General features: G+C 38.9%; 1 protein-coding gene and 1 non-coding gene across 10 annotated transcripts in view; both read left to right on the top strand.

The window, feature by feature from the left end:
- Window positions 1-20,395, top strand: part of ERC1 (ELKS/RAB6-interacting/CAST family member 1) — a 559,355-nt gene that overhangs the window by 23,321 nt on the left and 515,639 nt on the right. For 8 of the 9 annotated variants that reach the window (XM_047740148.1, XM_047740147.1, XM_047740146.1 and 5 more), the window contains exon 2: window positions 18,007-18,830. In XM_047740148.1, coding sequence (XP_047596104.1) covers window positions 18,162-18,830 — 669 coding nt within the window. In that variant the 5' untranslated portion in view covers window positions 18,007-18,161. Of the gene's footprint in view, window positions 1-18,006; window positions 18,831-20,395 lie in introns of those variants that run through there. The other variant, XM_047740152.1, reaches the window with a different exon arrangement.
- LOC125108089 (U6 spliceosomal RNA) lies at window positions 19,229-19,333 on the top strand. The gene has a single exon (XR_007129776.1). It is a non-coding gene; the product is annotated as a U6 spliceosomal RNA (small nuclear RNA).

The following is a 20,395-nucleotide window of genomic DNA, read 5'->3' as shown; positions in this document are numbered from 1 at the left end:
TTTTATTTATTTATTTATTTTTAAAGATTTTATTTATTTATTTGACAGAGGGAGATCACAAGTAGGCAGAGAAGCAGGCAGAGGGGGTGGGGGAAGCAGGCTCCCTGCTGAGCAGAGAGCCCACGGGGCTCCATTCCAGGACCCTGAGATCATGACCTGAGCTGAAGGCAGAGGCTTAACCCACTGAGCCACCCAGGCGCCCCTATAAATGCTAATTACTGATGAATATAACCCATCACAGCAGGTTGGACTAATAATTTTGAGATTTAGTTATAATTTCACACAGAATGCTTTAAATAGCTAATGGGTGATGTGTTTTCTAGTTCATGTTGCAGATATCTCAAAGCACATCTGTGGCAGTTGTAATTAATTTGAAGTAGGTTACTATGTTGCTGTTGAAGGATTTTCTCCTTTCCTTAGATTTATGAATATTTGGTGTTCCTTTGGAGATTCAGGTTGTAGAGAGCTATTATCCTTTTGATGTGTGAGGAAAGCTTTGAGACTACTGTTTCCAGTTGCCTGTTATGCTTGTAGCTATTTGTGGGAAGAGTGAGAATTAAAGGCCGACATACAATCATTGTGTGTGGAAGCCTTTTTATTTTTAGGCTTCTGGGTGTACTCCAGGATTCTGACAACCTGTGTATGGGTGTCTGTGGGGTAGGGCCCACTGGAGTGTGTTTTCCCTCAGTATGTATGTAGGTACTGGTACCAAAGCTCTTCTTATGGGGAAAAATGATTTCTGGAATTTTCTGGTATTCTTTTTATAGTGTTCCTAACCTGGTTGACAAGTTTTGTGGGGTGAATATGTAGTAGTGGCCAGGTCTGAACTGTTTTGTTATTTTACTTTAAGACTTCATGGAGATTTGGTCATGAATATGGGAAGACTGTTTATGGGAATTCTGAATATAGGAAGGATTTAGGATGTTAAGAAAAACCCTAGGTCACAAAGAATTGACTTCCACAAACTATGCCTCTATCACCTTCCTTGAAGGTTTTGTCTCAGCAGCATTTTGGTTCCTTTCGGAGGCTTTGAAGTAGATTATTCTCATAATTACTACTTCTGTATGGCCATCTGTATGTTCTGGCTAAGGGATACAAAAAAAACACTTCTCCTGATAGGAATGAAAATTGGAAGTTTTTCAGAAGGAGCTTTTACTAAAGAACTTAGGGTAGAAAACCCCAAATCTAACCTGTCCCTCACATACACGAGAAGGGTTTTAAAAATTAGAGAATGGGATAGTAAAAGCAATACATGTTTATTGTAAAAATTATAAAATTACAGAGATAGGATACTACTTTCTTACTTTAATTTAACCTTTAGTTGATAGTCGCTGGACTGGTAGAGCTTATAGGATGTATAGATTCATGTCCTTTCACCTTAACTATGTCTCATGTTGATGCTGGTGAATGGATATTATATAAAGGTACATAATGTCTGTAGTAGATTGGCTTTCATATTCTTGATGGCCTGATCTTTCCACTTCTTTTCTCCCCTTGCCTTCCTTCCACAACTCTGTCCATCTGCTTATAACCATATAGTGACTGAATGCATGCTGTGATGCACTGATGACTAAGGTGTATGTTTGTATTAAAATCCTGTTTTCGTGGAGTGTATGGTGTAGTAAGAAATATAGAAAAAACACGTAAAGGAAGTATTCATAAATTCTAGTACATCCTAGGAAGGGAGCAGGCAGAATTACATGTGCTCTGTAGTTCCTGTTACTATCTGGTTCCGCAGTGAGTAATGTTAACATTGTCATCGTATTTTAAACTATTTATTGGCTTTCTGTTTTTAGAGTTGATTGGTAGACAAAAGAAGACAGTTGTAGATCAGAAAATAAATGTATTTTTACAATGCATATTGTAAAAATGACAGTAAAGGTGATTCATGTGAGGGGCACCTGGGTGGCTCAGTTGATTAAGCATCTGCTCTTGCTTTCAGTTCAGGTCTTGGTCGAGAGTTCAAGTCCTGCATTGGGCTCCATGCTTGGTGTGGTGCCTACTTTAAAAAAAAAAAAAAGAAAAGTGATTCATGTGAGGAAGTTGGGTGTACTGGAAACCTAGATTCCTTATTGTATACTGAGATAGCTGGTAGAAGGTTAAGAGTTTATATTTGGGGGGCACCGGGGTGGCTCAGTTGGTTAAGTGTCTGCCTTTGGCTCAAGTCATGATCCCAGGATCCTGGGATTGAGCTCTGCTTTGGGCTCCCTGTTCACAGGAAGCTTGTTTCTCCCTCTCCCTCTGCAGCTGCCCCTGCTTGAGTGTGGGCATGTTCTCTCTCTCTCTGTCAAATAAATAAGTAGAATCTTAAAAAAAATGTTTATTCATTCATTTAATATATTTATCACGTACTTTTTATGTGGTAGGCCCCATTCTAAGCGCTGAAGTACAGCAGTGGACAAAAGGAGATTTTACTGTCCTCATGGAGCTTTTCATTCTAGTGAAAGAGGCTAGCAATATCAAAAGGGAGAAGTGGAACAAATTGCATATTATATGGTAATAATAGGTATGAAGAAAAAGTTAAGTAATTTAGAGTTATTTAAATTACTTATCTAGAGTTAAACTAGATTTAAAAGTAGAATGGTCAAAAGTGGTTATCTGTAATGAGAAGGACAGAAAGGGAGAGACTTTAATTTTATCATTTGAATTTTTATTTCTACATGCATGTATTATTTAATAGTAATACTTAATGCCATAGGTATAAACATATTAGTAACATAGATTACCATAATGGACACTAAATATTTTTGAGTCCAAACATTCTTATAATTTTTTGAAGATTTTTATTTAAAAAGTCATAACATCAAGATCACATTAAGTTAACGCTTCACACCACCTAGGATGGCTAGATGGACAATACCAAGTGTCCATGAAGATGTGGAGAGGTTAGTACCCCCATACTTTGCCACTGAGAATGTAAACTGTTGCAGATGCTTTGGAAAACAGTTTGACATTTCCTTCAGATGTTACATAGAATTTTCATATTGCCCAAATAATTTTACTCTGAGGTATGTACTTAAGAGAATTGCAAAGTATGTCTACATAAAAACTTGTACATGAATGTTCATAGTAGGATTTTTTTATAATAGCAGGAACCCAGATGTCCATCAGCTGATGAATGGTTGAGCAAAATGTAGAATTTCCATAGAACAAAATTTTTTTTAGTTTTTTTTTTTTAAGATTTTATTTATTTATTTGACAGAGAGAGATCACAAGTAGGCAGAGAGGCAGGCAGAGAGAGAGAGGAGGAAGAATCCTTCCCGCTGAGCAGAGAGCCCGATGTGGGGCTTGATCCCAGGACTCTGAGATAAGGGCCTGAGCCAAAGGCAGAGGCTTTAACCCACTGAGCCACCCGGCGCCCCTCTGTAGAACAAAATATTATCTAATCATTATATGGAATGGAAATCTGATATACTACACATGAATGAACCTTGAAAACGTAATGCTAAGTGAAAGAAACCAGACACAGAAGGCCTCATTGTATGTTTCTGTTTATATGAAATGTCCACAGTAGGCAAATATATGGAGACAGTGGTTATCAGGGCCTAGTGAATGAGAAATGGGGAGTGAGTGCTTATGGGTTTGTGGGATTTCTTTTTGCAGTGATGAAAGTATTTTGCACTTAGTCATTTAATGTGTTGTACAACCTTGTGAATATATAAAAAATCTCTGAACTATACACGTTAAATACAACTATACACGTGAATTTTATGATATGTGAATTATAGCTCAATTAAAAAATGATGCAAAAATGAAAAGGCATACCAAGAAAAGTGTATTGATTCTCTGTGGGGCATGGAGGGAGAAAACACAGGGTATTAGAATATGGCGCTTTTATCAAATGAAAAATGACTGCCTGGCCTTTTCAGTATGTCTCCCACCCTCAATTTGATAATGTCTATCAAAGTAAACTATTATTGATGGTAATGTGTCATATCCCTTGAATATGTTGGGCTGGGAAATAAAATTAAGGAATGTCAGCCACTTGGAAAGAGGCAAGACTGTTTGGGTAAGTAGGCTGTTCAGGAGATTGTTGCAGTAGTACTGGCCAAACAGGTTGAGGTTGTAGCTGTGGGGATGGAAAGGAAATATATTAGAAAGGTAAGAATTGATGGTACACAGTGATTATTTAGTTAATGAGAATTGAATAGAGAAGTGAAAAAGGAGGCATCGAAGTGAATTCTGTCAAAGTAGGGAACATAGAAGCTCATGTTTTAGGGAAAATGTATGCTTAGTTAGAACTGCTGAGTTGTCGATGAGAAATCTTGGTAGATATATATGGTAAGTAGTTGGTCATAGAAGTCTACAGGCGAGGGGGGAAGCCAGAGTTGGCAATATTGATTGAGAAAACCTAAACTAAAATAAGTACCTGCCTAAAATAGGTGATAGTTGAAGTGAGTTGAAACAGTGGCTATGGATAAGATTGCCCAGGGAGAGTGAAATATCAGGAGATAAAACATGTTTGGGCATAGAGCTATAAGGTACATATCAGTGTCTTAAAGATAGGTAGAGGAAGAGGAGCCAGTGAAACGTATGAAAGAGGGATTGTCTTGGAGAGATAGTACAATCAGAAGAGTAGTATTAGAGAGACTACTTGAAAGCCCCTGAAGGCTTTCAAGATAGAAGTGGTCAACAGGGTCAAATGCAGTGAAAGTGTTTTAAACAGAGTCCATTGATTTTGACTATGAAGAAACCATTCTGGCTTTATTCTAGAAGTGGTAGTGGAATTTCTAGTGCCTAGGGATTCATCTTATGCCAGTATACCATTTCTGTTGGATATCTTTATACACCCATTCTTGAAAAAGTTTTATTTTTTTGGCCTGATTATAAAAAATAGTAGGCACTTGAAAGAAATCTGTGGTTTGGCAAGAAAGTGAGATCACCAGTAGAAATCTTACTACCCAGAGTTGTACATCCTGCTGAAACTTCAGAAAAAACCCAGCCAACCAAACAAACTCAGGTAGAGTCTATGTTTGTAACTGTTTATTTTTTCTCTTTGGTTTGACAGTGGATCACAAACATCTTTCTCTGTCATTAAGTATAGAACTACATCATCAGTTATAATGAGATGGTGTATTAGTTTCTAGGTCTGCTATAACAAATTACCACAGACTTGGTGATGTAAAAACTCAGAAATTTATTCCCTCACAGTCTTCGAGGCTGGAAGTCCAAAGTCAGTGTAGGCAGGCCTTGCTCCCTCTGAAAGCTTGAGAGAGAAAACTCACTGGTTGCTTCTTCTTGGCTTCTGGTAGCTCCTTGCAGTGTTTGTTGTTCTGTGGCTTGTAGTTGTATGGTTCCATCTCCACCTCCATCTCCTGTGTGTGTTTCTGGGACTGAATCTCTCTCTCTTTTTTTTTTTTTTTAAGATTTTATTTATTTATTTGACAGAAATCACAAGTAAGCAGAGAGGCAGGCAGAGAGAGAGGAGGAAGCAGGCTCCCCGCCGAGCAGAAAGCCCGATGTGGGGCTCGAACCCAGGACCTGGGATCATGACCTGAGCCGAAGGCAGCGGCCCAACCCACTGAGCCACCCAGGCGCCCCTGAATCTCTCTTTTCTCATAGAAAGACACCAGTCATTAGATTTAGGGCCTACCATAATCCAGTATGAACTTATCTTAAGTTGGTTACATATGCAAAGACTGTATTTCCAAATAAGGTCACATCCAGAAGTTCCTAATGGACTTGAATTTAGGGGTGACACTATTCAACCTATTGCAGATGGTATTTCATTTTATACTTTTGCCTTAACTTATATAGTCAGTGCCCCATTGTTGGACATTTAGATTGTAATTTTTCCCTATTATGAAAATAATGGAGACCGGGAATAACATGTAGTAGGTGATCCAGCTGGGCACCTTTTGGTACTTCTTTGCCCATCTTATTTATTTATTTATTCATTCATTCATTCATTCATTCATTCATTTGACAGAGACACAGTGAGAGAAGGAACACAGGCAGGGGGAGTGGGAGAGGGAGAAGCAGGCTTCCCGCTGAGCAGGGAGCCCTATGCAGGGCTGGATCTCAGGACCCTGGGATCATGACCTGAGCTGAAGGCAGACATTTAACAGTTGAGCCACCCAGATGCCCTGGCCTTCCCTTGCCCCATTTTAACTGGATGGACATGTCCAGCAACCCTGGCCTGAGATAAACGTGATCCTCAAGGGGTTAGGCCCCTTGGGAATGAAAGTTTGGGTTGCCATCAGGCAAGCCACTAAGACCTGTAAATAGGATGAAGTTAATGGAAGAGGGAGAAGAGTACCATTTGTGTTCTTGAGAGACAGCATCTGTAATTTATTCAGCACCTTCCTCTTTTGTGATTCTCCTTAAAAACAGAGGCCTGTGAGAATCATGGAGAAGGTGCTTCCTGTTCCTTTGCAGAGAAGTAATTCTGCAGTGCAGGGGGTGGACTGTGGCAGCCACATGGATGTACTGCTCAGATCTCCTGTTGTGGGGAGAATTGCCTTATTTTCTCTACTGTTCTTGCCTTTGTACTTTCATCAAAAATGAGTTGTCCATATATGTGTGGGTCTATATTACTTTTTAAATTATGAAAGTAATTCATATTCATGTTAAAACCTCCATCAGTGTAGAAAAGTGTAAAAACCCACCTCTCCTCATGACTTCTTGTATTTTTTTAATGTTTTTAGAGATTACATTTATTTATGTATTTAATTTATTTAAGATTTTATTTATTTATTTGATAGAGAGAGATCACAAGTAGGCAGAGAGGCAGGCAGAGAGAGAGGAGGAAGCAGTCTCCCTACTGAGCAGAGGCCCAGTGCGGGGCTCGATCCTAGAACCCTGGGATCATGACCCGAGCCAAAGGCAGAGGCTTAACCCACTGAGCCACCCAGGCTCCCCTATTTATTTATTAAAAGATTTTATTTATTTATTTAACAGAGAGAGAGAGAGATCACAAGTAGGCAGAGAGGCAGGCAGAGAAAGAGAGGGAAGCAGGCTCCCTGCTGAGCGAAGGCAGAGGCTTAACCCACTGATCCACCCAGGCACCCCTTGTATTTATTTTTTTTTAAAGATTTTATTTATTTATATGACAGAGATCACAAGTAGGCAGAGAGGCAGGCAGAGAGAGGAAGGGAAGCAGGCTCCCTGCTGAGCAGAGAGCCCGATGTGGGGCTTGATCCCAGGATCCTGGGATCATGACCTGAGCCGAAAGCAGAGGCCTTAACCCACACCCTTTGTCTTTTTCTTACAAATTAAAAAAATGTATCTTGTATATCTTAAATCTCTTATTACATACAGATTTGATTTTTTTTTTTTTTTTGAGTTGGGGGAGCGGGAGAGGGAGAAGGAGAATCTTTTTTTTTTTAATTTTTTTTTTTAAGATTTTATTTATTTATTTGACAGAGAGAAATCACAAGTAAGCAGAGAGGCAGGCAGAGAGAGAGGAGGAAGCAGGCTCCCCGCTGAGCAGAAAGCCCTATGTGGGGCTCGAATCCAGGACCTGGGATCATGACCCGAGCCGAAGGCAGCGGCTTAACCCACTGAGCCACCCAGGCGCCCCTTAATTTATTTTTATTTATTTATTTATTTATTTATTTATTTATTTATTTATTTATTTTAAAGATTTTATTTATTTGTCAGAGAGAGAGGAGAGCGAGCGAGCACAGGCAGACAGAATGGCAGGCAGAGGCAGAGGGAGAAGCAGGCTCCCCGCCAAGCAAGGAGCCCGATGTGGGACTCGATCCCAGGACGCCGGGATCATGACCTGAGCCGAAGGCAGCTGCTTAACCAACTGAGCCACCTAGGCGTCCCAATTTTTATTTTTATTTTTTTAAAGATTTTATTTATTTATTTGACAGACAGAGACCACAAGTAGGCAGAGAGTCAGGTAGAGAGAGAGGAGGAAGCAGGCTCCCTTCTGAGCAGAGAGCCTGATGCGGGGCTCGATCCCAGGACCCCGGGATCTGACCTGAACCTAAGGCGGAGGCTTTAACCCACTGAAGCCATCCAGGTGCCCCAAGAGAGAAGGAGAATCTTAAGCAGGCTCCAATGCCCAGTGCAGAGTGGTGGAGGGCTCGATCTCACATCGCTGAGATCATGACCTGAGCTGAAATCAAGAGTCAGATGCTTGCTAAACCGACTAAGCCACTCAGGTGCCGCAGACTTACATTATTATTATTATTTTTTTTTAAAGATTTTATTTATTTTATTTGACAGACAGAGATTACAAGTAGGCAGAGAGGCAGGCAGAGAGAGAGAGGAGGAAGCAGGCTCCCTGCTGAACAGAGAGTCTGATGCGGGGCTCGATCCCAGGACCCTGGGATCATGACCTGAGCCGAAGGCAGAGGCTTTAACCCACTGAGCCACCCAGGTGCCCCACATTATTATTTTTAATATATGTAAAGTATTACCATAATTTTAGACTATTACCAGAGTCTTGTTATTTCAAAGAATTCAGTTTATTCTTACTCAGTTTTCCCACTTGTGTGAAAGTGTGTGTAAGATGAATTCCTAGAATGTAATGACTAACATTTATTGAAAACCTACTAAGAACTAGATGGGTATTTTATACTTACTCACTGATTTGGTGGTCCTTTTAGATATATTTTGAGGAGGATACTATGTCCATTTTATAGATGAGGATACTGAGGTTCTGACAGATTTCATTTATTTGTTTAATGTTACACATTTAATAGTGGAGCCCAAGCCTTTTCTACTAGTTCCTACATTACTAAGCCTCAAGAGTACAGTAAGAATTATTTCACAGGGAGCTTGTTAGGATGAAATGTATATAAGGTCTATGCGTTACATTTTTGTTACTGCACATTTTTAAACTTACTTCCCAGAAAATATTTCAGGTCACATTTTTTGGTTTTATATTTGAACACAGTGTTATTAATATGCTTAAATTCAAAGAGCAACAGTGATAAGGAGGATAATATAAAAGCTGTGCATGTATTCTGGGCATTATTGCTTAATGTTACGGAATTGTATTTTTATTTTAATTTTTAAATTTTTATTTTTCTTTTTTTAGAGTGGAATTGTATTTTTAATTTTTGTCATTCTACTTCACTTGGGGAATTTGGAAAAAATAAATTAAAAAAATTTAAAAATGATGATTGTTTTAAAACTAAATGTAATTATTTTAAATGTTGATTGTTTTGTATACTTCTAAAAAATTCTTTGCTTATAAGTGTATATCACAAAAACTAAATCAATTTTAGGTTTCTTGATTTTATTTTCTGAGAACAAACTGAACCTTATCTTGAGAGGGGAACCCACTATTTTGAGGCTTTTCAGGCTGTTTTTCAGTTAAGAATGCTTGTTTGGTGAAAATAGAAACTCTGTAAGAATTGTAATTTTTTATGGGACCATGGAAATACGATTCGATGATGAAACTATGTTAGTAATAAACACTAAATTTAAGATAAACCAGATTTCTAGTAATGTTCTTGTCAAAATTAGATTTTAGGACATTTTTCTAAACTTAAGTCTGGGTAAACTTGTTTAAATGCTGTCCTCATATTTTTTAGTATTTTTAAAAACAAAATATAGGATAAGAAAACTCATTTGAAGTACTTAATAGGTCTTGGGCTATAGTATTAACTTGACAGATAATTTATTAGAGATTTTTGAGTATTAAGAGTAGTGTTGGGGACACCTGGGTGACTCAGTGGGTTAAGCTGCTGCTTCGGCTAAGGTCATGATCTCAGGGTCCTGGGATCGAGTCCCGCATTGGGCTCTCTGCTCAGCAGGGAGCCTGCTTCCCCCGCCCTCTCTCTGCCTGCCTCTCTGCCTACTTGTGATCTCTCTCTGTCAAATAAATAAATAAAATCTTAAAAAAAAAAAGAGCTGTGTTGTATCCATAGGCATATTATCTACATGTGATTGCTATGTGTGTTGGGGAGGGGAGAGAGAATTCTTAATTTTCTTATAAAATGAGAGGCATTAGTCTGTTCTTACTGAGCTTATGGTGTCTTTCTGGAATTAAAATGTAGCTACAGAATTTCCTATTTTTGTTCATCTAAGAAGAACAGTTTGTTAATTAAGAAATTGAAATCTTGACTGTTTAGTGCAAGGGCATCTATTAGAGGGCAAAAATACATAGCAGTACAAAATAGAGAAGGAGGTTGTCAATTTAAGGAATTTGGTTACAATTTAAGAACAAAGTTTACTAACATGAAGGAAATGATAAAAGGGCAAATTCATTATATTTGTCTTACATTGCATTTAGTTTTCTTCAACTAATTTCAACCTTACTACCACCTTCTTTATATAAGAACTATTTTACTGAATTGTACTCAGATTTAGGTTAATTTGTGGATTCAGCAGACATTGCATATTTGATTTGTATTAGGCACTGTGCTAGGTTTTATTTATTTATTTATTTAAGATTTTATTTATTTATTTGACAGAGAGCGAGAGAGGGAATACAAGCAGGGGGAGTGGGAGAGGGAGAAGCAGGCTTCCCGCTGAGCAGGGAGCCCCATGCGGGGCTCTGTGGGGCCTGATCCCAGGACCCTGGGATCATGACCTGAGCTGAAGGCAGACGCTTAGTGACTGAGCCATCCAGGCGCCCCTGTGCTACGTTTTAGAGATAGGATATTCCTTTAAGGAAGCAATTAAAACATAGTGGGTACATTATTTTGAAAAGTGGACTGAGGTATTTAAGGGTTTGTGTAGGACTTAATTTGGAAGAATGAGCAGTAAGTAGTTAGCAGTTGATGGGGAAGAGGAAGGTCATAGAAATAAAAAGAGAGCATGGTATTTCAGGAAATTGCAGGTAATTGATCATGGTTGTCACATGAGAAAAGAGTGGTTAAGCAGTTAACTGCCTTAGGGAGGGAGGCAAGACCGAAATCATAAAAAAATCTTATATGCACTGCCAAGGAATTTAAATTCTTATTTTGGGAAGCCATCAAAGGAAGTATGTAGGTGTGCTCATGTTATATTTAAATTTTAGAGCAGTGGTTCTTAAACTTTTGTTTTACACTCTTGAAATCAGTGAGGACTGTAAATAGCTTTTGTTTATGTAGGCTATATCTATTACTATTTACTGTTTTAGAAAGTAAAGCTAAAAAGAAGTAAAACTGAGAAAAATTTAAAGCACAAGAATATACAACTATACATTCCATTAGTTGTCAGTGGGATATAGCACATATTGTGTAGCCTCTGAAAGACAATACTATACATTTGTAAGAGTGTACAGTGAAAAAGGCAAATAATATCAGAGTATTATGAAAATAATACTCATGGACCTCCTGAAAGGATCTTAGGGAATGGTGTTGAGAATTATTTAGAGCCTACAAAAAGAAATACACTTTTAATTGTGATGCGGTAATGTACATATGCTGCCCCCCACCCTGAACAAAGAATGTACATATGCTGCCCCCCATCCTGAACAAAGATTTCAGGAACAACTCTGTATCAGTTTCTTCTGTGGTATTAAAGGTTAAAAAAATTACTGGATTAAAAAAACCCAAACATCTTACAGTTGTTATGTAGAGCATGGCTGACTCAAGGGTCTGGCTCAAGATACTTTGTGAGGTTGCAGTCATCTGAAGGCTTGTTTGGGGTTGGAAGACTTTTTTTTTTTTTTAAAGATTTTATTTATTTATTTGACAGAGATCACAAGTTGGCAGAGAGGCAGGCAGAGAGAGAGCAGGGGAAGCAGGCTCCCTGCTGAGCAGAGAGCCCAGTGCAAAGCTCCATCCCAGGACTCCGGGATCATGACCTGAGCTGAAGGCAGAGGCTTTAACCCACAGAGCCACCCATGCGCCCCATGGAAGACCTTTTTTGAAGCTATCTCACATGACTATTAGAAGGAGGCTGCAATTTTTTTTTTTTTAAAGATTTTATTTATTTATTTGACAGAGAGAGATCACAAGTAGACAGAGAGGCAGGCAGAGAGAGAGAGAGAGAGGGGGAAGCAGGCTTCTTGCTGAGCAGAGAGCCCGATGTGGGACTCGATCCCAGGACCCTGAGATCATGACCCGAGCCGAAGGCAGTGGCTTAACCCACTGAGCCACCCAGGCGCCCAGCAATTTCTTACTATGTAGCTGTCGGGTAGCTTGAATATCCTTACAAATGGCAGTTAAGTCCTCATAAAATGAGGGATCCAAAAGAGTGACCAAGACAGAAACCCCATTGTCCTTTCTGAATTTTCTTGGAAGTGGAACATCATCAGAAGCAAATCACTAAGTTCAGTTCACATTCAGAGAGACAGAGAGAGGGGAATTTTGCTTTCCCTCCTAAAGGGAGCAGTATCAAAGAATTTATGGAGATACCTTAAAACTACCAAAAGACTTGTCAGGAGAGCAGTCATCCATGTTTCTTTTCTTTCCTGCATGCCTTGCTGGGTATCTAAGAATACAAGGCCCTGAGTGCTCTTAACCTGGGCCATTTCTCAGGATTGTGTATGCAGCAAGCCACCTTCAGGTAATGTTTCCCAAGGGGACAGAGCAGGCTTTTACTGCTTGTTATTAAAGTGGTGGATTCCCGAAACTCAGTATCCTTAGCTGCAGTGCAAACCCGCTGCATGTGTAGCATCTATCTGGGCCCCTCTTGTCACCTCTTGGACTTGGGGTTAACAGGTTAACATCCAGTGCAGACAGGATGTTCATACTGTTAGCTGTGCAGTGAGTAATAAAGCTTTTGGTCTCTGACCCAGGAGACTCATGTGTTCTGTTTGGCAGGCAGAGGGAGAAGATTTGAAATAATCACCACAACAGATAGTAGATAGGGAGCTAACAAAGTATGGATAGGAAGCTAACTAAAGGACCCTGGGAACAACATTATGGGCTCAAACTGTACAGCTGCACGATTTTATCCAGCAGCAATCAGGATTCCAGTTGTATAATCATTGAAAGTGTTTCTTTTGGATTAATCAAGGACAAGGGAGTTTGGAATGTGAAATTTTTTTTTAAAACTTTTGTGATATAATTAATGTATGCTAAACTGAATGTATTTAAAATATATAGTTTGATGAGAGGTGCCTGGCTGGCTCAGTCAGAAGAGCATGTGACTCTTGATATTGCAGTTGTAAGTTCAAGCTCCACATTGGGTGTAGAGATTACTTAAAAAAATAAAATATTAAAAAATATATATATAATTTGATGAGTTTTGAAATGTATATGGCTGTGAAACCATTACCCCAGTCAAGATAATGAATGTTTGGATCACCCTGAAAGTTTCATCCTCCTCCTTTTTTCCATGCCTTCCCCAACCCATCCCACACTGATTTGCTTTGTGTCATAATAAATTAGTTCTAGAATTCTACATACATGGAATCATACTGTATAACTTTTTTTTTGGTCAGAATTCTTTTTTGTCAGTTGTTTAAAGTGCAAGAATTATTATTTTTGTCGTTGTGTGTCTGGCATATTTTTAAAAGAAAAAAATTTTTGAACACTATATTCCCTGAAGCCCATGAGATTAAAAAGTCAATATGAGGAATTCAGAGCTAGTAAATTTCTTCCTTTTGTTGTGTAAATGGCTATAGTTCTGATAATAGCAAAGACTCCACATGCAAATGCCATTTTAGATCTGAAGGTGACTTGAACATTAGAGTGCACCTGCTAATGTTGAAAACTTGGTGGGAATATTTGTTATTGGATCTTAGCCTATTCAGTGTGATTTAGTTACTTGGCTACACAAAAATAGAATTCTGCACAAAAGCACAGTTGGGAATTTTTTTCTTCAGTGTGCCAGTTTAGTGTTCTGATGTCATGATTCTGGAGACTCTGAATTATTATTACTACTTATTTTGTTAGTTTTACTTACTTTATTCTTTCGCCCACCATCTTATAAAAAAGACTTTCTCCTTAATAGAAAGATTAGTGTGACTATTTAAGCTTTATACCTGGAACACCTATAATTGCCTTAATTGAGTACTAGATTAGCAGGACACACTGCCTTAAAACTGTGGAAGCCTTTAATATCCTTTGAACAATTGAGATGTTCTCATCAGCAGATGATCCTGGTTAAGCACAGTAGTTAAGAGCCTCCAGAGCTGTGGAATTAGGCACCTTAATTCAAATCTTGACCCTACCACTTAATGGCTGTGTGACTTTAGATGTCACTTAACACCCATAAGCCTTACCTGCTTCATTTCTGAAACGGAGATAATGATAGTACCTATGTTATGGGAGGCTTTTAAATATTAAATTAGATCTTATAAAATTTTTAGCACAATGCCTGACATATGGTAAATATTCAGTTAGCTTTTGTTATTATTTAAGGGATTCTGGATAATGAATGGCTCTCTTATTTTAAACAGCATTCAGATTATTTTAAAAAAGAAAAAGCTTTGCATCTCTCTTTGATCTTGAAATAAAATTCAAACAGTTAAATGTAGGTTATTACTTGTCACCTGCCTCACAGTTCAGATTTATCATGAACCAGTCACTAGAGCACGTGACTCTTGATCTCGGGCTTGTGAGTTCAAGCCTCATGTTGGGCATAGCGCTTACTTTAAAAAAAAAAAAAAAGCATGGAAAGAAACTTTTACTTCTTAAGCTAGGTTATTCCTGGAGAGGAATTTCCTAATGTTACTAGTAGAATATTGCAATTTCCGAACTTGGTATACTATTGCTGTTTCTGAGATGGAACCTTAAAATTTCAGGCTCTGTGTATTTTCTGTTCTGCTTGTTGTTACACTGGGGCTGTCTTTACTAATGTTAAGGTGAGATTGCCAGTGTATTCATATTTCTGAAGAGTAACCTGTTTGAGTGTGACTGAAGTGCGTGGAATTTCTTTACAATCCTATTTTTGACATGTCAGTTACTTGGGTAATATTTTCAGTGAAGAAGCACTTTTTTTTTTTTTTTAAGATTTTTATTTATTTGACAGAGACAGTAAGAGAGGGAATGCAAGCAGGGGGAGTGGGACAGGGAGAAGCAGGCTTTCCGCTGAGCAGGGAACCCGATGCAGGGCTTGACCCCAGAACCCTGGGATCATGACCTGAAGGCAGATGCTTAACAACTGAGCCACCCAGGTGCCCCAAGAAACACTTAAAATTTTTTTTTAATTTAGAGAGAGAGAAAGAAGGTGTGCATGCGAGTTGGGGGGCCAAAAGGGGAGAGGCAGGGACAACCAGATTCCCCACTGAGCGCAGAACCAGCTCGGGGCTCAGTCTCACCACTGGAATATCCCTGACTGAGCCACCCAGGTGCCCCAGTGAAGAAACACTTTTAAGAATTCTACTTAACAGTATTTTGGAAAATATTTAATGTGCTGATGCCTGTTACTTGATCTAAGGCAATTCTTTGGTACTATATTAGGAAGCCATGGAGGTCTAGTTTGTTTATTTTTGAGAGAAGTGTGGACAGTAGATAGTTGTGGTAATGTGTTTTTAAAATTGGTTTTTAATTATTCTTGTAGAATATGAACATGTTTTTCTTCAAAAAATTTTGAGGCCTTTTTTTTTTTTTTTAACAGATTTTATTTATTTGTTTGACAGAGGGAGAGATACGAGGCAGGCAGACGGGGAGGGGAAGCAGGCCCCCACTGAGCAGAGAGCCCGATGGGGGGGATGTGGGGCTTGATTCCAGGACTCTGAGATCATGACCTGAACCAAAGGCAGAGGTTTAACCCACTGAGCCACCCAGGTGCCCCCCCAAAATTTGAGTTTTATTGTAGTATGAATATAAAGTGAACCTAAAGCTTCCATAAACATTTTGGCCCCAACCCTGTCTTACAATACAGGTTCCCATCCTTCTTATCATTACTCTTTCAAAATTGGCATTTCCCTGTACGAATTCTTTTTTTTTTTTTTTTAAAGATTTTATTTATTTATTTGACAGACAGAGATCACAAGTAGGCAGAGAGGCAGGCAGAGAGAGAGAAAGGAGGAAGCAGGCTCCCCGCTGAGCAGAGAGCCCGATATGGGGCTCGATCCCAGGACCCTGGGATCATGACCTGAGCCGAAGGCAGAGGCTTTAACCCACTGAGCCACCCAGGCGCCCCTCCCTGTACGAATTCTTAATACATGTTGTGATGGATCTTTATACATATATGGATATATTTTCCCATACACATATGGATATAGTTTTTTGTTTCTCTTGTAATTTTGCTTAAGGTATTTTTTGATATAATACTTTGCCCTTTTGACATAATTAAATATAATATTATTATTATTTTTTAAATTTTTATTTATTTGACAGAGAGCACAAGTAGGCAGAGAGGCAGGCAGAGGGAGAGAGAGAGAGAGGGAGGGAGGAGATAGCAGGTTCCCCGCTGAGCAGAGAGCCCAATGCGGGGCTCAATCCCAGGACCCTGGGATCATAACCTGATCCGAAGGCAGAGGCTTTAACCCACTTGGCCACCCAGGTTCCCCAATTATTATTTGCTTTTCTTTATGGTTTTTGCTTTTTGTTTCTTACTTAAGAAGCCCTACCCTAACTCAGGTTCACAATGGTGTTCTTCTGAGTTTTCTTCCAGTACTTTTTTTTTTTTTTAAAGATTTTATTTATTTATTTGACAGAGAGAGATCACAAGTAGGCAGAGAGGCAAGCAGAGAGAGAGAGAGAGAGAGGAGGAAGCAGGCTCCCTGCTGAGCAGAGAGCCCGATGCAGGGCTCAATCCCAGGACCCTGAGATCATGACCTGAGCCGAAGGCAGAGGCTTAACCCACTGAGCCACCCAGGCGCCCCTCTTCCAGTACTTTTGATAGTTTTAAAATTTATATCTTTGGGGCGTGTGGTGGCTCGGTGAGTTAAGCATCCAGCTCTTGATTTCGACTCAGGTCATGGTCTCAGAGAGGTGAGATTGAGTCCTGCTTTGGGCTCCATGCTGGGAATGGAGCCTGCTGGGGATTCTTTCTCTTCTCCATCTGCACTGCCTCTCCCTCCTGTTCACGATGCGCTTGCACACACACTCTCAAAAAACCCAAAATTTATATCTCTAATGTGCATAAAATTTATTTCTGTGTACTGTGTGAAGTAGGGATGTAATTTATTTTTCCAAGAGTACCAGTTGTTCAAATCCCATTTATTGAATGATTTGACTTTTCCTCACTCTTTTGAAAGTCCATATACTAGGATATACTAAACTTACATATACAGTTTAGGCTGTGTTCTTGAACATGTGCTATACAGTTTTAAATACTGTACCTTTAAAAGCCTGTGAGTCCTTACGAGAAATCCTGGCAGTCAGATGTGATTTGGAGTCCAGATTTTTCCCCCTGATACCCAGTGGACATTATGTAGTATCCTGTAATCATATACATTGTTTTCTCAACGAGTTATGAATAATACCTATAAACAATTAAGTGACCTCATACCAGATCAGGTCAGGTTTTGCTGCTAAATGGGTTAAGAAGAAACAAAACTTACTTTTTAGAGGTTTTATGATTTTGGATTGCAAGTAAAGGATCACAGACCTGTAATTTATCTTGCTATTTAGGGAACATCTTCCTTCTTTGTTCTTCTGTTGCAAATTGTTTAGATTATTCTTAGACCTTTACTCTTTTTTTTGAATTTTAGAGTCAGCTTGTTGAGTTATTTGGAGACCCCTATAGAGATTTTTATTGGGATATGAAGTATTTCATACTTGGACCTTTTTATTCGATTTATACCAAAGTGTTTTTATGGTTTTGTTGCTATTGTGAGTGGGATTTTTCTTTTTAGATTGCATTTTCTAATTGTTATTACTAATGTGCAGGGAAAGTACTGGTATTTATATGTTGATCTTGTATCTGACCGATTTGTAGATTTCTGTTAACTTAATAGTTTATGATCTTGGCTTTCATGTTAGAAAATCATATGTTCAAGCATTGAGTTCTATCTTTTCGTTGCTAGTATTTATGCCTCATTTCTTTTTCTTTTCCACTTGCATGGCATGGTTTTAGTATTCCGTTTTGAGACATACATGCAAAATACTGTTAAAAACAATGTTTACAGTAAAATGTGCTGTAATGCATGAATTTTGAATGCATGAATAAATAGATGATAGAAAGGGAGATCTTTCTTATGGTGGGGTAATGAAAAGTTTCTGAGAGGCAGATGTTTATTATTGGGGGATTTAATGTGTGATCTTTTCATTGCAGATATGGTGTAAGGTATTTCTTCAAGACTGGACAGCCGAAGACGTGTTACTTCTGATTAGCCTTAAGCAGACTTAGAGCCATCAAAAACCTCACAGAATTTCATATTTTGCTTTCTGCTTTATACCTTTCTTGGCACCGAAGTTCATCTTGCAACCATGTATGGAAGTGCTCGCTCAGTTGGGAAGGTGGAACCGAGCAACCAGAGCCCTGGGCGTTCACCTAGGCTTCCACGTTCCCCTCGCTTGGGTCATCGTCGAACCAATAGTACAGGAGGGAGTTCTGGAAGCAGTGTTGGAGGTGGCAGTGGGAAAACCCTTTCAATGGAGAATATCCAGTCCTTAAATGCTGCCTATGCCACATCTGGCCCTATGTACCTAAGTGACCATGAAAATGTGGGTTCAGAAACACCTAAAAGCACCATGACACTTGGCCGTTCTGGGGGACGTCTGCCGTATGGTGTCAGGATGACTGCTATGGGCAGTAGCCCCAATATAGCTAGCAGTGGGGTTGCTAGTGACACCATAGCATTTGGAGAGCATCACCTCCCTCCTGTGAGTATGGCATCCACTGTTCCTCATTCTCTTCGTCAGGCAAGAGATAATACAATCATGGATCTGCAGACGCAGCTGAAAGAAGTATTAAGAGAAAATGATCTCTTGCGGAAGGATGTGGAAGTAAAGGAGAGCAAATTAAGTTCTTCAATGAATAGCATCAAGACTTTCTGGAGCCCAGAGCTGAAGAAAGAACGAGCCCTGAGAAAAGATGAAGCTTCCAAAATCACTATTTGGAAGGAACAGTATAGGGTTGTGCAGGAGGAAAACCAGGTTAGTTTTTTATGTGTGTTTGTCTTTATTGACTGAATTCATGTAAGTGAAATGAGCTATTCTTTTTCTTTCTTTGTTAGGTTTTCCTCTTCTTGGTTCATTTATCTTTCTTTTCCTACTTACCAGAGTATTTTCTATCCGTCATTTCTTAACCTTCTCTGGATTTGATTCTGAACCTGTTTTTTTCTGGTTGCCATGTCTGCTTGCTCACTATTGTTGCTTGCTTTTCCCACTTGCATTTCCCTGCTTCTCTTTCTCTTCCTGTCTTTTCTTTAAGCCTGTATTACCTTTCTCCGTTCTTTGGAGACTATAATTTTTTTATCTGCTCTAAGATACATTATCAAAATTATTCAGGCTACATATCTTAAGTGTGAGGCGTAGGAGTAAGATTTACCATAGTGCTCGCTTCGGCAGCCCATAAACTAATACCGAAATGGTACAGAAGATTATCATAGTCCCTGTGCAAGGATGACACATAGATTCGTGAAGTGTTCCATATTTTTGCTGGTTGAACTTGGCGTTCAGGCATCATGCCCCTAGCACAATTTATGGGTCATGCAATTATCTGGCAGACTGGTGTGCTGACACTCATTTCACCTGACTCGGAATCTATTCCTGGGCACAACTCCCTGTGTGATATTAAGTTAGTCATTACCAGGCCTAGCTCTAAAGTGAGGCCTTGGACAAAATGAACTCAGAGATCTTTCAAGTCGTCAAATTGTATTGGTCTATTGGTTTGTATGTAAAGTATCCAAATCTCCAAGGCCTGCAAGAGTTTGGGGGAGGGGGCAGAGAAAAGGGAGGGAAGAGATATATAAGTGTTAGTGGCTGCTGCACGCCTGTGACATCTCACTAGTCTGCCAGGAAGACTTAAGAAGGCAAGAGGCTGTCCACAAAGAGCAAAGAAAAAAAGAAAGAAAGAAAAAGATTTACCATAATAGGTGTCAAAAAATCAGTCTTGAAAAAACCAGAAAAACTACCACAAGGCAAATCAGTATGTTGATAGCACAGAATGAAAATTAGTTTTAAGAGGTGAATATTGATGATATAAATATTAAGTACCAACAATGGGAAGCAGTTTTTTTCTGTTGGCATTCTTGAAAGTTTAACTTTAGGATGTTTATGTAGCTTTTTAAAAATAAAAAAAAGTTTTTTTTTCTTTAGTTCTTCAAATGTAAGGTGTAAGAAATGCAGCTTGGTATGGTTGGTTGCTTCTAGAAAATAAATGAGATAACTAGGCATTTTAATTAGGGCTTTGCAGTTTGAGAGCTAAACGCTATCCTATTAGATATATGAAACATTTTTTTTCTCTACTCCTCCAGGTTATAGTTGATGTTTTGCCAACACTGTCATGTCACATTGAGTGACATACGACTCCAAGGATGTGAACAAATTATATTCATGCTTCCAGCAATTAAAATCTTAATCATACTTTTTGTTTGAGACTTTTAGAACTTTTAACTTGTGAGTTTGAATTATTTGCCTTCTTTAAAAATTCTACTATTCTTAAAGGAGAATTTTAAAGCAGCCATCTTATTGATTTTATACTTCTTTTTGGGGTTAGT

Source organism: Lutra lutra, chromosome 8 (assembly GCF_902655055.1).
Source record: "Lutra lutra chromosome 8, mLutLut1.2, whole genome shotgun sequence".
Lineage (NCBI taxonomy): Eukaryota > Metazoa > Chordata > Mammalia > Carnivora > Mustelidae > Lutra > Lutra lutra.
This window is presented reverse-complemented; position numbering and strand designations above follow the sequence as displayed.